The following is an 18,683-nucleotide window of genomic DNA, read 5'->3' on the forward strand; positions in this document are numbered from 1 at the left end:
GCTATTTTTATGGCACCATTGTAACAACCTCCTGCTGCAGCTATGCACATCCTAGAGTACAAGCAAGCGTTGCTTTATGCTAGCAAAAGCTCACGTTCCTCAGCTGCTTCATAGTTGAAAAATACCTGGATTTGCTGCTGCTGTCATCCAAAGCAAGGACATCCTGAGTTGGCACCTCCTGACTCGCTATTGTGCTCTGCTTTAGCACGTGACCGCGCATGCTGAACGCGGGTGACAATTTGGCTATTCACACAGCCCCGCGCCGTGGAGGCCTTTGCTCGTTCTGCACAAACATTGATCTTTTCCAACAAACAAATCCATAGATGTCAAGGCCAGGGATGTGAAAAGGGTGGAGTAAAAGATCTATTCGGTGGCTTAATATTCTTGGTAGTCTTGTAAAGCAGGTTGCTGGGCAAACTACGTAATGAAAACTTTTCTGCTCTTCATGTTATTTTAATAGAAAGAGCTCAGATTGCAGATTGCAGCTAGGAAAGTTGTTGTTGGTTTTCTTTTCAACTGTTAAAGTCTCTTTAACGCAGCCACAACGCAGCGGTTTGCCCGGTGTAAGTGCTAGCGAGGCCCGCAGGGGAATCTCCGAAGCGAAAATAAAAAGTTTAATTCCTGTAACGCGGCGCAGTTTGTGCGGGTGCACGTGCGTCCCTAGCGAGCGCCCAGCACGCGGGCGGGAGAACGGCCGACGGCGGCGCCTTCCGCAGCAGCGCGACCCCTCTCCTCAGTGACCCAGCTCAGGCGGCCTGCTCCCGGCCCTGCTCCCGGCCCCGCTCCCGGCCCCGCTCCCCCACAGCAGGTCCTGTTCGCCCCTCCCCAGCCAGCCTGGCCAAGTGGCGCTAAGGAGCGCAGCCGGCAGCGCTGCGCTGCCCGCACGCCGCCCGGGCCGCCGAAGCGCTGCAGAGGGAGCCCGAGGCTGCCTGGAGGTACGTACTACAGGTAAGGGGTCGACCGCGGGGAAAACGCTGCGGCCGGCGGAGGGGCCGTGCTGGGACAAGCCCCTAGGTCCAGCTTTAGGACTCCCAATACCGGATTAGAAGCGCTGCGGTCACGTAACGCGAAGACCCGATGCACAATGAATTCGTTCGGCCGGTTCTGAGCTATTCAGCGTTCCAGCACGTAAACCGCCCCGGGTGCCAGTGGCTGCCGGGGCCGGGGCCGGGGCCGGGGCCGGGCAGGGGCCCGCGCTGCCCCGGCTGCCGCCCCACCGGCTGCGGGGCCTGACTCGGGCCGGGCCGCGCTCCCCTGCCGCCCTCACCTGGGCGGGGCGGGGTGGGCCCCCGACTGACGTGCGGCGGCCCCGCCCCCGCGGGCGCGGGCGGCGCCTCCGCTGCCAACCAGCAGCCGGCGGGGGGAGGCGGCGGTTGCCGAGCCGAGGCGCGGAGAGCCGGGACCGGGGCCGGGGCCGCCATGGAGCCCCCGAGGGACCAAGGTAGGGCGGGGGCTGCCGCCGCGCCTCGCCTCAGGCGGCCCCACGCGGCGGGTGGCGGTGCCGGGCGCTGCCGTGCGGCGCGGGGACGGCGGTTCTTCTCGCAGCCCTTCCGCCGCCGGCACGCCCGGCCCGGCCCTGCCCTGCCCAGCTCGGCCCTGCCAGCCGGCGGCGGGCCCGGCTCGGCGCACCCTGTGTCCCGCTCCGCACCCCCGGGGCTGGGCGAGGGGGAAACCCCCTCACGAGGTAACTCCCGTGGCGGGCGCGAGGAGGTCCGCTGCGAGAGCTGAGCGCGCCCGGCTGAGGTAGCTCCGCTGGAGCCCGGGGCCGGTGCGGGAGAGGGTCCCCCCCGGCCTGTGGCAAGGCTGCGCCTCCCGTCGAGCCGTCAGCTCGGAAAATGCGGAACCGGGGGACGGGTGCTGGCTTCGCGCCGGGGCGGGCGGCAGAGCCCGGGGCGGGCGCCCCCCCCCCCAGTGGGTGCCGCCACTCCCCGGGCGGCGGGCGCGGGCGGTGAATCCCGACCTTCCCACCGGGGTTAGGGGGGAGAATAAACTTTCTGGTTTCACCCAGGAGTAAAAGTAGAGCGCTTCCATTTTACGAGTGTGTAACTTTTGATTAACCAGCAATGTTTGTGCGGTTTATTCCCTCTTAATTCTCTCCATCCCAGGGCTGCCCAGCAGCTGGCAGCTCCATTTTGGCAGCTGGGCTCCTGAGCGGTGGCAGGGGTGGCACCTCCGGCCGGTCGCCTGCGTGGCTCTGTCGGCTGCGGAAGGCGATGGTGCTTCACCGGCGTGCATTTTGCCTGGGGAAGACTGTTGTTCTAGCTGCCGCGGTTGCAACGCTCTCCCTAAAACTTTGCGGTTTATTTAAAACAAAAAAACCTTGGGGCTGCTGCCCGAGAGTAGTTGGTGCCTTGATGAGGGCTGACCGGAATGCGGGCAAAGCAGGATCTCTTACTATAAAAGCTTCTCCCACAACGGTGTGTTACATGCATCCTACTGATCTGTGTATCAGTTGGCGTCTTTTATATGGTGTAGTACTGAACTACACACCACCTGCTTTCCACTGGATGAAGTAAGGCAGGCCGGGGTCAATAAGCTACTTTGTTTGAGTAAGTTGGTAGGGCTGCTTGGCCCAGCTCAGCGTCTGCGCCCTTGGACTAGTTTTGTTCAGTGTTTTCCTGCTGAGTGTGCTCAGGACGGTAGGAAGCGTTCACTTGTGGCAGCAGCGGTGTTGGAGGCACAGGAGGTGCTGGGATTGTAACCCCTGACTCTGCACGGTCAAGCTCTCTGCTCTGCCAGGTGAGCTGGTTCAGGCACCAACCCTGATCTGTCCGTGCTCTCATTTAAGTGTTTCGAGGCAGCTGTAGTACACGTGTACAATTAGCAACGACTTCTGAGTTTCTCTGTATATAGAGAAAAGGGCAAGTTATCTCTGCTGCAGCAGAAGATAATCTGATGGGGGGCTGAACCTCCTCAGGGAGGTTCCTTCAACCATTCTGAAGTCCTGTGTCTATCTTCAATATATATAAATTATAAAAAAGAAAAACAAAAACCAACCAACCAAAAAAAAAAAACAAAATAACAAAAAAAAATCAGCCCAGAAGAAAAAAAAACAATCCCCCAAACCCTATTCTTGGGGACTGACAAACAAAACCGTTCAGCCAGAAAACAGCACAACTGTCAGTTCGATCAGGATTTTAATTCCAACTGCAGGAGCGTTAACACAGATTTCAGTATTTGTCCTGACGTTCTTTCTTTGTGTCTGAGCCTGTTAAAAGGCAAACACCTTTATTGCAACTGCAGGGTCTTGAACAACTTCTAATGGAAAAGGACAGTAAAATACTGTGGTCTTTTGAAAAGCTTTAGTGACAATGCTGAAGCTTTCTAGAGGCTTGTTTTGCTATTGAACGCATTTTTGTATAAATACTGCTTTGTATGAAGAGGGTACTGCACCTCAGGTTGTATACCAGAATAGTGTATCTAGTGTGATGGAAGTGACGGTTATCGAGCAAACATGGTGCAACACCTTCTTCCTCTGCCTTCTTTTTGGAGGTGATTATGCTATTTTCTCTTTTGTGTGAGGTGAAGACCTGCAGGTACAGCGGGAAAATCTAGAATAGCCAACACACTTGTGCATGTTCCATTAATTGCTGTCGTGGTTTAACCCCAGCCAGCAGATAAACCTCATGCAGCCGCTTGCTCAGCCCCCCCTCTGGTGGGATGGGTGCGAGAATAGGGAGGGCACAAGTAGGAAAACTTCCGGGTTGAGATAAAACCAGTTTAATAATTGAAATAAAAGGAAGTAGAACAGTAATAATAATGAGAACAACAACAATAACGGAATATACAAAGCAGACGATGCACAATGCAACTGCTCACCGACCGCGTGTCACGAACGGGGGGCGAGCCTCTCTCCCCTCCCCGTTTTTTATACTGAGCATGTATAAACATGGTATAGAATACCCCATTGGCCAGCTGGGAACACCACCCCGGCTGTGCTTCCCCCTCCCGGTGCAAACACCGCCCAGCAACAGCCAAAGCATCAATGGGCCATCAACGCTCCTTTCACACCAAACCCAAAACACAGCACACCCCAAGCTACTGGGGAGAGAGTTAACTCTGTCCCAGCCTGAACCAGAACAATTGCTTCTAATACCCTGCTAGTTAGCCTTCAAAGACCTATTTCCCTGGCAAACTGGAGTGCTTGCATTGCAAATTGTGCTTGATGATACGGTATTACTCACCAAAGCCACATACTTGGCTAAAATCCAGGCTGCCAGGTCCTGTCTCTGGGGCTGGCTTAAACATCCTGGATTGCCTCCTCTAACCAGAAATTAATTTGTTTAAAAGTGTGAGTCAGAGGTTACACTTTTCATTGTTATTGCTATTGTTTCCCTAGCTTTCTCAGCTAGTGAAAGTGAGGAGGTGGGAAGAAAATCTAGATTATAGTTAAAACTGGCTAGTCTTAGCTGGATAAGGCTAATACTCCCGGTGTATAACATGTTTAAGTCTTCCCTCTCTCTTGAGCAGTCAGGTATGGCAGCAGTCCTGAAACAGTTGTTACTAGTCTACCATCAGCAGCATCAGAACCATTGAGCAGTTTTTCACTTGAAGTGTCTTTGTTTTCAAGCAAAGGGATGTTTGGCCTGGCTGTATGCCTCTACGTGGTGCTCAGTGCGCTCCAACCGCTCTGGAAAGCTTGGGTTGCAAGCGCTTGGGGTCTCTTGCTCTGTCACTACAAGCACCAAAGCAGTAGTGTCGGCTCAAGCCAAACGGATATAATATTATCTTGAGATGAGGAGTCCTTTCTTCTATTGTTTTGTGTTAAGTTGCCATGAACGAAAATCTGGTCTTCCACTGTGTGGACTCAGTTGCTGAATGGACTAATAACTGCAGTTGTGTTTTCACAAAGATTCTGACTTTTTATTTTTTTCCCCTCAGAATTGTGTACCTGGTTTTGCTTGCAAAAAGAGTTTCTCTGTGGCTTGCCAATCTTACTGTTAGTGCTGGTATGGTTCACCACTGGAAAAATAAGGATGAAGCCACTCCAACAGTAGAAGCAATGTGCTGATGTGCTTTGAATGAGGAGACCGTGCCACTGAGCAGTCTCGTGAAGACGTGCAGCACAGCACAAACAGTTATCTAGTAATATTGCATCTCCAATGTTGTGTTTAGGGGGTTCCTCTTATGCTTTAACAGCTCTTCACTTACGTAACCTGGTGCCTTTCAAAATCTTCTGGCCTTGTGGGACTTAGGAGTCCCAAAACACTACACGTGATTTCTTGAGAGGGTATGTAAGCCTTTCTTTTCCTAGAGCCTTGACTTGCATTTCTGGGGCTGAGAAAATGGACTTTAATGTTCCTGTTGTGCAGAAAGAACTTGTTGCTGGCAGTAGGACAAGATTTCCCCCATCGTCCTAATGGACGAAGCTGCACCTTTTTCTACTGCTTTATTTGTTTTCTTTATCATTAGGTACTTGCAGTACTGTAGGTAAGAATTTTTTTTTTCCTTAATGTGCAATTGTGAAATCAAACACTAGTAAGTAAGAGTGGACAGCTGTTGTCAGAACTGCAAAGGAGGAATAATTTCACCGAACTGAGCGTCTGTAGCAGTGACTTGAAGATGAAAGAGGAAATAAATAGAACAGTTACATCAGTAGGTCCCTTGAACAGCAGCAAGTCTTCTCCTCTCTTGCATGAAAAACTCTGTGTGTGGGGGGGAAATCTCATTGTTCTGACTCAGGCTGAGGGCCCTGGCTTGACAGGGTGGCGTTATGTGAGTTATTTAATGGCATTGCTATCCTCCCCCCTCAGCCGGTGCATGAATGAGGTACTGAAATGCAGGGGATTGGTGCACCGTGTTGGAGGGACGTGGGAGCAGCTGATGCACAAGCAGCTGCCAGTGCATCGGTGCAGGGTGGGCAGCTGGAGCAGTGTCAGCTGTTCCTGCCCTCTCCAAGCTTGGGCATTGAAGGGTAACTTGAACTCTTCATTCATGCTCGCAACCGCCTCAGGAGGAGGTGGAGGTGGAGGAGGGAGCCTGCCTGGCTCTCCAGCAGTGGAAAGAGTCTGTTGCTTGTGCTACGCATGGATCTTCTGTCCCTGTTCCCTATAACCAGCGCTGTCACATGCAGTCATGACAGTCCGTCACCCAGCCAGAGTAAAGCCTGCTCTCAGACCTTTCGAGGTAGGGAAAGCTTAGCTAACGAGGCCAAGCTGTAACTGCTCCGGGCTTTTAAAATCCCAATGACATGAAATTGATGCAAGTCCTGTTTGTTCCGGTTTCCCACACCCTGAAGCCCTGTGAAACAGACCTTGGGTTCTCCTTTCTCCCACTGCAAATGTCCACCTAAGCAACGGGAGACCTCAGAGGCTCGGTCTGACCTTGCTGACTCAAAACAAAGCACTGCGCCTCGGCTCCAGTTTAAGAACTGTGCTGGCACAGGCTGGGCAAGTGCCTTGCTCTGCTTGATCTGGGTGCTTTGTGGGTAAAGTGGGAACAGCTGATTTTTATGGCTGAAATTGGCTGCCATATGTTAACAACTCTCCTAAAGCTGGCCTGGGCACGAGTGCTATTGAGCTGCTTTCAGCTGTGCCTGGAGACTTCTGAGCACGGCCCCTTCCATCTGCAGGGGCTGGCAGTAACCACATACTGCCTTGGGAATTTTATTTGTATTTATTTTCTTGCTCCTGTCTATCTTGTACATGCATTTTTTTTTTCCTTGTCTTCTACAGCTGCTAAATACAGTAGCCCTTGACTAACAGCCTCTGCTTCATGAGTCAGATCTCAGCATAGTCCTGGGAGGAGCCGGGTGGTGAGGGAAACAGGTGTTGGGGCTTCTGATGTTTTCTGCCATGCACTGACCCTGCTGGGTGAGGGCACCCCGAAAACTGCTTTGGCTTCCCTGGGTGTTGTAAAGGCTGGGGTGCTGGGTAGGCTTTGTCCTCTTCCTTCATGACCATTTGCTCCTTTAATAGGAAGGGGTCCAGACAATTTTCATGGGGAGGGAGCCCCTCAGCTAGTACAGAGAAGTCTTGTGTGAAGTCAAGGGACTAGATTTGCCATGTAAAATCAGTGAGTTGTTTGTGGATTGCTGATTCCTGAGGGTGCTGGACATTACTGCAGGTAAGGGAGGATATCAGCTGTATTTCTTCAAAAAGTGATGTTTCCATGGCAGCAGATACAGTGCAGGGAGTCTTCTTGAAAGCCAATGTTTTATTGACCAGCTTTCAAAAGAAAAAAACCCAAACAATTCTATTCTTAGTCTAACAGGAAAGAACAACAGTATCGGTTGCAGAACCCTGCGCAACAGACATCTGATGGGTGTGGAGTTTTTCATATGTTTGAGAGAAGCTCACCTGCAGGTAGGATGATGATGGCCCCCGCTGACTGGAGTCTTTGTAATATGGACACTTCTAATTTGAGATTTACTATATGGAGGAAAGGAGGTGTTTACCCTTGTCCTTTTAATATCTTGCAGTGAGTAAGCAGAAAAATGTCAAACAAAGGGTGACTGAAAGGGAAAGCAAGCGTTAAGCGAGATTAAGCACTAAATTGAAATGCTCTCGTTCAGCCAAAACTGTCACTCTGTGTCAGCTTCAATTTAAGACTCCAGAGGGACAGCTTTCTCTCCTGTTAAAGGTAGCGAGCATCTTCAAAGTCCCTCATGTTTGGGTGTGTATTAGCCAGAGAGATTGGGAGCCTTCACTCAAAAACCTTGTATCGGAGGGTAGGCTTTCAACCACAAGCCTTCTCTTTTGAAAAGGGCTGCAATAACAGACCAGTTACCCGTAACTTTCTAATCTGGATCTCTCCTGAAGGTTCAATGTCACTCCTGCCATTTCCTCTTGCTCCTCTTCCTCCTTTTCCTCTGCCCCTGGTTAAGGTAGCTGAAAGAACATGTAGCTGTGTGTTGGCTGTGGCAGTTTGGCAGAGTGATACCGTGAGGTAGGGTAACTGACATTGAAATGGTTGCCCTGCTATGAAAACACTTATCTCTGGCAGAGGTCTAGACAGCTGTATGGATTTTTCTGTTATTGCAGCTACAAGCGGTGGCGATCGTCTGCATGAGTCTGCAGCCGGTTGCCCCTGGGGGCGGGAGGGGGCAGTGCAGTGGAGAATAGGCTGGCTGCCAGCAAATGCTGGTGTGCGGAAAAATGCTCATTGTGCTATTACTTGCTCCCGAACAGAAAGGGGTGGATTGATACTATCTAGCGAGAAACCAGTGGTACTATTGTGGTGTGAATGCTGTCACTGAAAGAGGCAGCTTTCCTGTTTCACAAGCTGACTTCTCTATTGCAGAGTGTGAGAGCAAAGCAGTAAGTGTTCTGGGATGCTCACTGACAGTGGAGTGCTCCAGCAAATGTATACCCTGCCTTGGCTGAGCCTGGGATGCTCCATTAATTTCTGCAGAACTGAGGTCCGTAGGAACATCCTGTGCCACACACTGTTCGGAGTGACAGGCTTCTGAATGGCCCCTTTCCTGCTTGTACCCTACCAGCAGCACAACAAATGTGTACTATGCTTAAAGACTTCATAGGCAAAGAGGAAGCACGCTTTGTATCTGTGTGTGTATATATATAAAAAAAAGAAAGCCAATAATTTATTGTTAGTGTAATTGAAATTTTAACGATCTAATTCAAGGATGATTATTAGTTTGGATCTTATTACAGAAAAAGACTATTTATGCACATGAAGTCTTAGTAATAATAAAGGTAATGTTGTATGTACTTAGTTTCTACACCTTTTCCTGGTGTTATTCTCATCGTTCCCCTGGCTTCTGAGACTGGTAGTGTCATTTTGGTGGTGGCAGCAAGTTGTCAGTATTGTGGGTCCTTTGCTGGGAGGAATAGGATGGTTATGGCTTCTTCCTCACTGTAGGATCCACTGGGATCCTTCTGTTATGTTTGCTTTTTACACATTTGCTCTTTCTTTCATTGCTCTGCAAGCTCCATGTTACATCCAAATCTATTATATAAAGTGCCTTTTATGTATGTTAGATACTCTTTCTTTGCTGTCCTTGTTACCTCTAAAATAGTTTTGCCCAGCTGCAGATCTCCATTGGCGATTGATGACTTTCTTACAGCCGTGGGGTCTCCCGTGTCAACCCTGTGCCCTATTATCATACCATGCCTGTATTGTCACATCCCGTGTCTCTACTTTCTGAGATACACCAAGTAAAACAAAGCTGTAGGCAAATCAAGAAGAGTTCAGACAGAGCAAGCCTGACAAGCCTCTAGTCCTAAGGCCTTGCAAACTCGGTTCAAAGCTTATGGCCTGTTAGTAGCAATGGCAATATGGTATCGTAGGGTAACAAAGAGGCTGGTTGTTGGCTGCAGCTTGTTGGCTATGGTGGGAGAGACTAGCAGAGGCAGAACAGTAGGTTTTTTCCTGTTTTGCTTTCCCTTCTCTAGCAGCTAGAGGGGAGTGGAGTTTCATCAGGGCCCCCTAAGCCTGGGATATAGATGGAAAGATGTGCCAAGGGAGGCAACCTGCACTGGAGTTGGTGTTCTCAGTCAGGTGCTTCCCCTGTGCTTCGCTAGGATCAGAGCCCATGCTTGGCAGTCATCTCGGTTCATGAGAAAAACCTCAAAAACATTGAAAAAGAAGCTTTGTAAGTGATGCTTCTTAGCTGCTCTTTAGCATGGCAAAACTGCATGTTTCAGCTGTGAGCATTGGGGATGTTGCTCATGTCTGTTTTGCTTTGTTTACTTTTTTCTAAAGTACTTTAATTAAACTACTAGCAGGATTCCGAAGATGAGCAAAAAGCAGTCCTCCTCATCCCTCTCTCTTCGACTGTTCTCTACCTAAACATGTATCATATCATGGCATTAGAGAGTTTTGATTAACTTGATCAGGATAGCAGAATTTAAAAGAAACCCCCCTGATGCTTCCACTCAAGTCATCGGTGTCTGACGTTCATTGCAGTGCTCTACAGCAGTCCAGTCCCTGGCAATACTTGTGTAGTAGTGGACATCTGCAGCTGCTGATGGGAAGGGCTGCCTTTGAAGAAGGCCATTTCTCTAAGCTTGCATCTTCTGGTCCCCTGTAGTCTCTGTAGAGTAGACTAGGGTCCTGATATATGCCCTGCTTTTCCTCACACAGGCTCCTGGGAGTGGAGGTGTACAAGGTCTTGCCTATAAGCATCTTTAAAGAAGCTGTCCTGTAAGTAGGAACCAGTACTTCCAACCCAGAATAAGGGTTGGGGGTATGAAATGGGCACAGCTCACACTGGCTGAAGTGCGTCTTGCTCTCTAGTCACTGTATTGCTCTGTAGAAGACAAATCCCTTCAGCACAGCTCAGAGGTGTTTTGCCTACATCTGAGGAGTCTTGAGAAGCAGGCTGAAGGCAGAACAGAAGCCCCCAAATCAATCGTTGTTTTTAACTAACCTGCTGACTCTTCTGCGCGCTTTGATTACTGTTTGCAAAGCTTAGTTTTATGCCTGAACATAGACAGGCTTCAGTCCGCATGAGTGGATCACACGCTGCTGCATGCTGTTTCCATAGCACCACTCAAATCTGTGGTAGGCAGTCCCTGAAGAGGCTTGCTGAGCAGCTGACATGCATTCAGGGATGAGGAGCATCAGGAGTAGTACTGCACGAGATGGGGAAGGAGCCTTATTTAAATACTGACTTTCCTGTTGCGAGATGTCACTGTCTTGGCAGAAGGAAAACAGGCCGTTTTACTGCAACGTGCTTTGCTTGGAGCCATGAGCTCTTAAAAGCACCATTCACAGTGTGTGTTTCATCTCCTCGACAAGCCACCTGCAGCGTTGTGCTCCAAAACTTTTTTTTTAGAGGGGATTTGATCTTGAGTAAAAGCATAGACCTGCAGTGAGTTCTTGCTTTCTCTTCTCCCAGGACCTCTCTGGTGCCTGCCTGGCAGGTATTTGTTTTACCTTCTTGTCCTCTGGGTTGTGACAGTCCTTTGTGTCCACTGCTTAGGCAGACTCTTCAGGTGCTGCGCAGCTATAGTGCCCCAAATAGGTAGCATACCTGCCCTCGAGAAAGGGATGTGTCCTGGATGCATCCACCTGCTGTATCCAGAGCATTGCCATGTGATTCGTCACCACCTCTGAAGTTTTTTGAAGGAGCAGGGAGCAGAAGTTGCTGTGGCGGATCCTAAAGAGGTAACTGTCTGGACATCTGAAGAAGGCCAGGTGATGTGTCTGAAATGGCAAGCTGGGGTTGTGGTGCTGCCTGCCAAGCAGTTGCTCATCCCTGGTCTTCTTACAGAGCAAGACTGAGCACAGCATGGGTCCGGCTCCCTACTTCTCCCAGGTCTCAGGCCATGTTTGGACCCCTGCACGCTATCTTCCCTACCAGCTCCTGCTCCAGGGTGCATGGGGACCTCAGCCCCAAGCTTGGGCTGGGGACACACAACCCAAACCCAAGTTAAGGATGTGTGTGTGTGCTTCATAGAAGTTGGCCTTTAATTTATGAAGCTTAACTGCTAAAAACTCTACTGCAGCTTTTAGCTGGCTACTAGTGTCGTATGATTTAAGTGCAGTAATTTGGAAGGAGGGGAAGTCTTTAGAGCTTTACTGTTGTTTTCTCCAATAAATCAATCTTTAACTGCCGTAAAGGTGTGTTCTGGACACCCACTTTAAACCTCCTCATCTGAAGATTCTGAGGAAGGAATAAACAGTCGCTGCTGTCATTTAAATAACTGTTTCTAGGAATCAGTCTTAAATACTAGCCTTTTCTGAAATACATTTGCATTTCGTAACACACTTCTAGCAAATGCTAAGGTACAGCAGTGAGACCTGTCTATATCTTGTGAACTGCTACTTGAGTTTTGTATACTGCTCTTGATGCTCTGCAGGGACTGCAGATCAGTCTAAATAATGGTCCTTTCTGGGTTCAGTGCCTTGCTAGAAAACATGTTAGTACTTTACTCAGTCTAGCAGAACGCGTGTGGACACTAAGCAGGTAGTAGTAAGCTTCTCTGGAAAAGTAAAATGCAGTGGCTGAACATTTCTTTTTGAATACGATCTTGATTTCTAGATGCGAACAAGTCTTGCTTTCCTGCCCTTCATGTTAATCTTTAAATACTCAGTCAGCTATGTTTTTTCTTTTCTGGAGGAATCTCTGAGTATTTAATGTTAGGGGTATAATTCAGTTTTGGACTACATTGTCTCCAACAGTTAATTTGTTCAGAGAAATATGTCTATTGCAAGTGCATGCTTTATTACTCAGTTCCAGCGACCAGTGCTGCCATTCAATATAAACTTGCTCAGTTGTGGTTCCCATCAAGAGAGGAAAAAAACAGAAGCTCACCAGGCATGTAACAACTGCCAGAGAGATGCTGCGTATGTTGCCGGACACTGTCGCCGTGTGCAGTGCTGCACAAACTGCCCGCTGGTTACGTTGGTTAGACAGTACAGAGCGCTTCTGTAAAGAAGCAAGAGTTTCATGGCTTTGCTGAAGTGTTTATGGGGGTACTTGTTCAGTATGTTTCCCCACGAATCATGGTTGTGAAGACTTGGTTTTAATAGTCCAGCAGTCCTGCAGGAAAGGCAGTTGGTGCTCTAAGAGCATGGCTGGGATGGTAGGTGAGCCGTTTGCCTAATGCACCTCTCTGGTCGCATTGCTTAAAACACCAGCTTCTGAGCTGCAAGTTGTTCACACTATTAAGTGTATAATTTGTTCCTGCAAGCTGTTCTGCGTCGGGGCAAGCCCCCGTATCAATACAGGCTGGGGGATGAAGGGATTGAGAGCAGCCCTGCCGAGAAGGACTTGGGGTACTGGTGGGTGAAAAGCTGGACATGAGCCGACAATGTGCGCTCGCAGCCCAGAAGGCCAACCGTATCCTGGGCTGCATCCAAAGAAGCGTGGCCAGCAGGTCCAGGGAGGTGATTCTGCCCCTCTCCTCTGCTCTGCTGAGACCCCACCTGGAGTACTGCGTCCAGCTCTGGAGCCCTCAGCACAAGAAAGACATGGACCTGTTGGAGTGGGTCTAGAGGAGGGCCACAAAAATGATCAGGAGGATCCTATGAGGAGAGGCTGAGAGAGTTGGGGTTGTTCAGCCTGGAGAAGAGAAGGCTCTGGGGAGGCCTTATTGTGGCCTTCCAATACTTAAAAGGGGCTTATAAGAAAGATGGGGACAGACTTTTTAGTAGGGCCTGTTGCGACAGGACAAGGGGGAATGGTTTTAAACTGAAAGGGGGTAGATTCAGACTAGATACAAGGAAGACTTTTTTTTTATGATGAGGGTGGTGAAAAACTGACACAGGTTGCCTAGAGAGGTGGGAGATGCCCCATCCCTCGAAACATTCAAGATCAGGTTGGATGGCGCTCTGAACAACCTGATCTAGTCGGAGATGTCCCTGCCCAGGGCAGGGGGAGTGGACTAGATGACCTTTAAAGGTCCCTTCCAACCCAAATCACAGACACTGTCTGAATCTTTAATTGGGAAACGTATGCCACCCTTAAAGAGTATTTGGGGCATCCTGCTTTGATACCTTTCTGTGTGGGTTGCAGCTGAACATGAGTGCTATGGTTGACAAGAGCAGTGGTGATAGGGAAAATTAGTTTCTGCATATTTCTAAACAATAACAAGCGAAAACTGTTGGAATTAATGCTCTGAAGCTGAATGGTTTCAGTTGGCTTGCATGCCTGTCGCTGAGCAGATTTTTGGCATGAAAGTTTTTTGGATATTGTGTAAGAAGGAAAGCAACTCACGTGTCAGTGGAATCTGCAGAGCAACCTGTTGAGTGCTTCCTGCAGTGGCAAGGGAGTGTTTTTGGAGTGAACGGTAAAAGGGAGAGCTTTACTGGAATAAATTTACAGTCATCTTTAATTCCATTCTAGCACACTGGTATGTGAAGTCTTTAATATGCTTTTACAATTCAAGAGCAAACCGCCTTGGTGAATCACGGAAACGTACTTCCCCTCCATCCTCAATGAAAAGTACTTTCCTATTCAAGAAGCATCTTTTGAGAAAGTGAAAATATGGAATGAGAAGAGGGATACAGAAGTCAAAGGAAGACCTCTGTGTGTCATTAAGAGGAGCTGAGAAGACTTTTTAAGCTCTTTGGAAGAGAGAACTGACGAGTCGAGGACAAAGCAAGCATTAAGTAAAATAACTTTTGTAGTCTGCCTGTTCCAAGGCCATGTCACTAGAGGGGTCTTGTTTCCCCTTCATGCAAGGTAGTGGCAGCAGCATTTCTGAGGGGTGTGAGGGCTCCTTAACAATAATGCCATATCACAACTCCCTAGCTAAAGTGCACACGCAGTATGCAAGTCAGTGCTTGGACTTTCCCCTCTTCAGTATTCTGATCCAGTTTTTATCTGGCAATGCAGAATGAAAAATTGTGAATTGCATTATTAATAGCTATTTAAGCTCTGAATTATTCTGAGCGGTTTCTGTGCTGATGGCCAAGCTATGATGTGCCAAACCTGATGTAACAGTAACCTGTTGGATATCAGCTAGACTTAAGCATAAAGTTTGAAAAGTTTACCAGGCTAATCCATTAAACAGAACTGATCCATTAAACTCAGACTGGAGCATGACCAGCACTTAAAGTGGCTATGAATATATATATTTTTTTGTTTAACGTTTACAGGTGTGAAATGGGGTGTGTGATGGGTTAGCTTATGCAATAGGGAATGATGCTAAACTTAGACTTCACTTAGCAGTGCAAAACTTTATTCTTAGGGTTTGCAGTGATGTTTGGTTCCAGGCAAATACTGTGAGGAGGCAACTTGTAGAAACAGTGCAGTGCAATTCTGGACCAGCTGCTCAGTAAAAGCAGTGGAGTTGTGCTTTCTTTAAAAAAAAAAAAAACCAAAAAAAAACCCCGACCAAAGCCACGTAAAACCCAACAAAACCCCCTTTCCCCAATTTTTAGGGCTGAAGCTCAATTTCCTTCAAGACATCCTTCAAACTTTGATCCTTCAAACCCACTGCACTTCTTCCCTCCCCCTGTAGCTTCCATCACGTTGGCTGTACCACAATCAGGAAAAATGTCTGCCCGACTTTGTGTTCATCTAGATTTGTCTTTCCAGTTTTGTCCGCTCTCATATACTTCAGTAAAATAAAATCGTTTAACTTGTTCTGCTTACTTTGCTGTGAAATATAAGTGAGGAGCCTGGAGATCAGCTTCTCCCAGCATGCTGATTTTTAGGAAAACTTACCTTTGTGTGGAATGGACTGGGACACAACTAGATCATGCATAAATATATGAATACTGCTTGGAAATCTTGAGAGATTAGTACTTTTATGATTTGAGATCAGTAGTTTTCTGATCTGAACCTGTGTAGATTGTAAAAAAGCAAATATAAATTGCCTATAATGTCACCCAGAGGCGAAAAGTGATGTCTTGTGTCCAAAGTCTGATCTGATGGAAGGGGGTATGCTCAAGTTGTTCTAGGACCTGGAAATCCTTGAAAGCTTTATGTCTTTGTGGAGAATCATCTCTGGACAAACTTTCTTGACCCTTTTCTTTGCTTTCCTCCGCTTTTGGAGTGATTAGTGTTTTATGACTGTCAATTTGTGTGACAGCAGTATCTCTGTAGGCTAACAATTTCATTTAATTTACTGTCCTAGTCTGACTTGGAGTAGGAGCAAATGTCTCTTAACAGGATTTATCCAGCTCAAGCAGCATTAAAAGTCATTCAAGGACATATCAATCGGATAAAATCTCAGAGTATTTATTAATATAATGAGAACTTCCGTGGTCATAGTATTTTAAAGGTAGATGCATTATATTAGAAAAAAATAAACCAGTCAGTGCAGTTGGTCTGTTAGTGAATTGCTCCTGGTTCGTTGCATGCACAGTTGCAGGATTGTCCCTCTTCTCTCTTAAATGAGATTAAGAGCAGTGCAAAAATATTCAAGCCCCACTTCTTGAGTTTGACCAATTTGTAGCCCTGGCAGAATGCGATTTAAGGTCCCTTTGCTAATGACAGCCATTGCTCCAAATGGGTTTGGAAGCACTGCAGGAATTGGTGCTGCCCAGCTGAGTATGTGGTGTAGCAGTATGGGCAAGTAGCAGCCAAACTCCATCTGGAATAGGACACTTCAAGCACTACATGGTTGGATGGGTGACTGGTAAAATACTGGACTGTAAAGGAATAGGTAATGTACCTTGTTTGATGCTGCAGAGAAAACAACACAACTTATTCTGTGTTTTCAAATGAGGGATACCCAGTAGTAGTGAACTGCTGCATCATTGTGCAAGAGTACTTTATACCAGCAATCTGTTGGTGTGCCATTAGCACTCCAATATTAGGTCTTATTTTTTTAAGGTTAGGTGGGCTCATCAAAATTCTGCAGAGGGTGAGAAATGTAGATAAATAATATGGGTTTGTCTTCTAGCTTGGATAAGCTACGTAATTGGCTCAGTGTCTGTTGTCGGCTTTTAAGCATCTCATGGACAGGCTGGTTCTCTGAAGGGTTTGTGGCTGTCCTGGTTTCGGCTGGGATAGAATTAAATTTCTTCCTAGTGCTTGTGTTTTGGATTTAGTATGAGAAGAATGTTGATAACACACTGATGTTTTCAGTTGTTGCTAAGTACCCTGCTAGTCAAGGACATTCAGCTTAAAACAAAACAACAAAAAAAAAAAACAAACAAGCATTGGGAGGGAGCATAGCCAGGACAGCTAGCCTAGCTGGCCAACGGGGTATTCCATACCATGTGATGTCATGCTCAGTATATGAATGGTAGGCATGTTCCAGGAAGTAGCGATCGCTACTTGGTTATCGGTCAGCGTGGGTGGTGAGCAATTGCATTGTGCATCACTCATTTTGTATATTCTATCATTATCATTATTATTATTTTCCCTTTTCTGTTCTATTAAACTGTCTTTATCTCAACCCACAAGTTTTTCTCACTCTTACCCTTCTGATTCTCTGCCTATCCCACTGGGGGGGTGGGGAGTGAGCGAGTGGCTGCGTGGTATTTGGCTGCCTGCCAGGTTAAACCACGACGTTACTAGTCTAAAGCATTACTAGTCTAGAGGTGTGGTTTGACCCATTGGGGAAGGGGGATCAGGAGCATGTTCTTATGACCTGAGAGATTTCTGGTGCATATATGATTGCGTATTTATTGTACCAGTGCACTTCTGCTGGCTAGGCAGGGTTTTACAGTTTCATGGACATTTCATACTATCTTCTCAGATGGCAGGGTTTTACAGTTTCATGGACATTTCACACTATCTTCTCAGATAAGCCAAGAGCAAAAATGTTAATAGGATCTCTACACAGCTTGCTACTTGTAGTTACTTGTGTTGGAGAAATCCTACTTTAAGTGTTACGCAATTACACTTGTTTGACAGCACCAGTGTAAATCTTAAACTTGGTTAGTTAAAGTCTGAGAAGGGAAGAGAGTATCAACCTGGTGGTTGCCATCATCATGTTGAATTATTAAGCAAAAAGCTTATCTTTGTCATGGATAACTGAATAAGGAGCCAGATTACAGTAGGAGTGCAGCTTAACCATGCAACGAGTAACTTGTGTATGGAAGTTCTGGCAAAAAAATGTATGTTTTTACAGCTTTGCAGTTTCCAAGAACATGATGTGACTGCAAGGAGCTGTGAGACTTGAGAAATTAGAAAGGTTTGTGCTTCTCGGGAGGGACCTCTTAAAAGTAACTGGTGTCCCAGGAACTTGTGTGTAGCTACCTCTGTTTGGTAAGAGTGTGTACAATAAGGGCTATTCAGCTGTAAGTTTTCAAATTAATTTCCACATTTTCATATGCATTTATTGGAGGGGCATAATCCTCTCTCAGGTTGCAATAATCTTAAAGTTGTGTTTGAGGATGAAAAGGTAAATTAAAGCCTGGGCTCTTACTGACTTCTGTAGCTTACTGAAATGGCTCCAGGCTATAGTAGTATCAAGTACCTTCAATTGACTTCTGATACATTATTTGGAACTGTTTTAAGCCAGTTGATGCTGTGAGCCTAGAGGAGGGCAGGGTAGTCCAATGAGGGGATTAGGCAGAAAAAAAAAGGTATCCAAACAGCCTGGCAAAAGGTTGTTTCCAGGCTTCCATATGAAGGCTGCCACCAAGCAGTGCATGTATGTGTAACAAAAGAAGTCAGAATGATTCTTCCATTAAGTCCCATCAAATCTGCAGTGAGGTTGCCAGGGGTGAAGGTATCTGAACACTGCCTGCATCTAGATATTTGGGTGGGATCTTAGGAGAGCACAGCCAGCTAGCTGTTTCCTTCATTAGTGTTAGGGATGTTTGAAGTGGAATTATGTCAACAGGAGAAGGCTGTTTTGACAAGATGGAGCTTTCCATACTTTGTTGTCTTCTGATGGTAAACTTAGCAGTGCTTCTAACAAATTTCACTCCAGTTGGTGTTATGTGTGTATCTTTTATGGAAGCCCACCTGCAGATTACTGTGCTCTGACTATTTCTGGGCGACTTGTACAACAATGTTAAAAATTATTATGTCCCGAGCACAGAGGTGACTCTCCCAGTACTTTTGAAGGGCAAGCTAACATCTCTAGCTGAACCGACGTGTTTGGAAGCTTTTGTGCCAGCTTTTGCTAGGAGAACCTGAGAGCAAGCACTAGGGAAAGTTGCTGGCGGAATAAAAGAAGCTGCACTGGAGTTGGTGAAGAATAAATTGAGGAGTCTGCGAAGGTAATTCAAAGACTTAACTTTAGCCTAGTTTCCCTGGGCTCTGTTTAAATGATAGATTAAAGGGTAAGAGGAGGAGAGGCTCCTGCTATAAGGTAGCTTTAGCATAGTGACATTGATAGCTAATTTGTCTACTTCAAGCTTTTCTT

The 18,683-nt window shown here is 47.2% G+C and overlaps 1 protein-coding gene across 1 annotated transcript in view; it reads left to right on the top strand.

Annotated features, from left to right (window-relative positions):
• The first annotated feature begins 1,347 nt into the window (after positions 1–1,347).
• Positions 1,348–18,683, top strand: part of TPD52 (tumor protein D52) — a 129,736-nt gene continuing 112,400 nt past the window's right edge. The window contains exon 1 of the mRNA XM_075141604.1: positions 1,348–1,441. Coding sequence (XP_074997705.1) covers positions 1,420–1,441 — 22 coding nt within the window. The 5' untranslated portion in view covers positions 1,348–1,419. The remainder of the gene's footprint in view (positions 1,442–18,683) is intronic.

Source organism: Calonectris borealis, chromosome 2 (assembly GCF_964195595.1).
Source record: "Calonectris borealis chromosome 2, bCalBor7.hap1.2, whole genome shotgun sequence".
Classification (NCBI taxonomy): domain Eukaryota; kingdom Metazoa; phylum Chordata; class Aves; order Procellariiformes; family Procellariidae; genus Calonectris; species Calonectris borealis.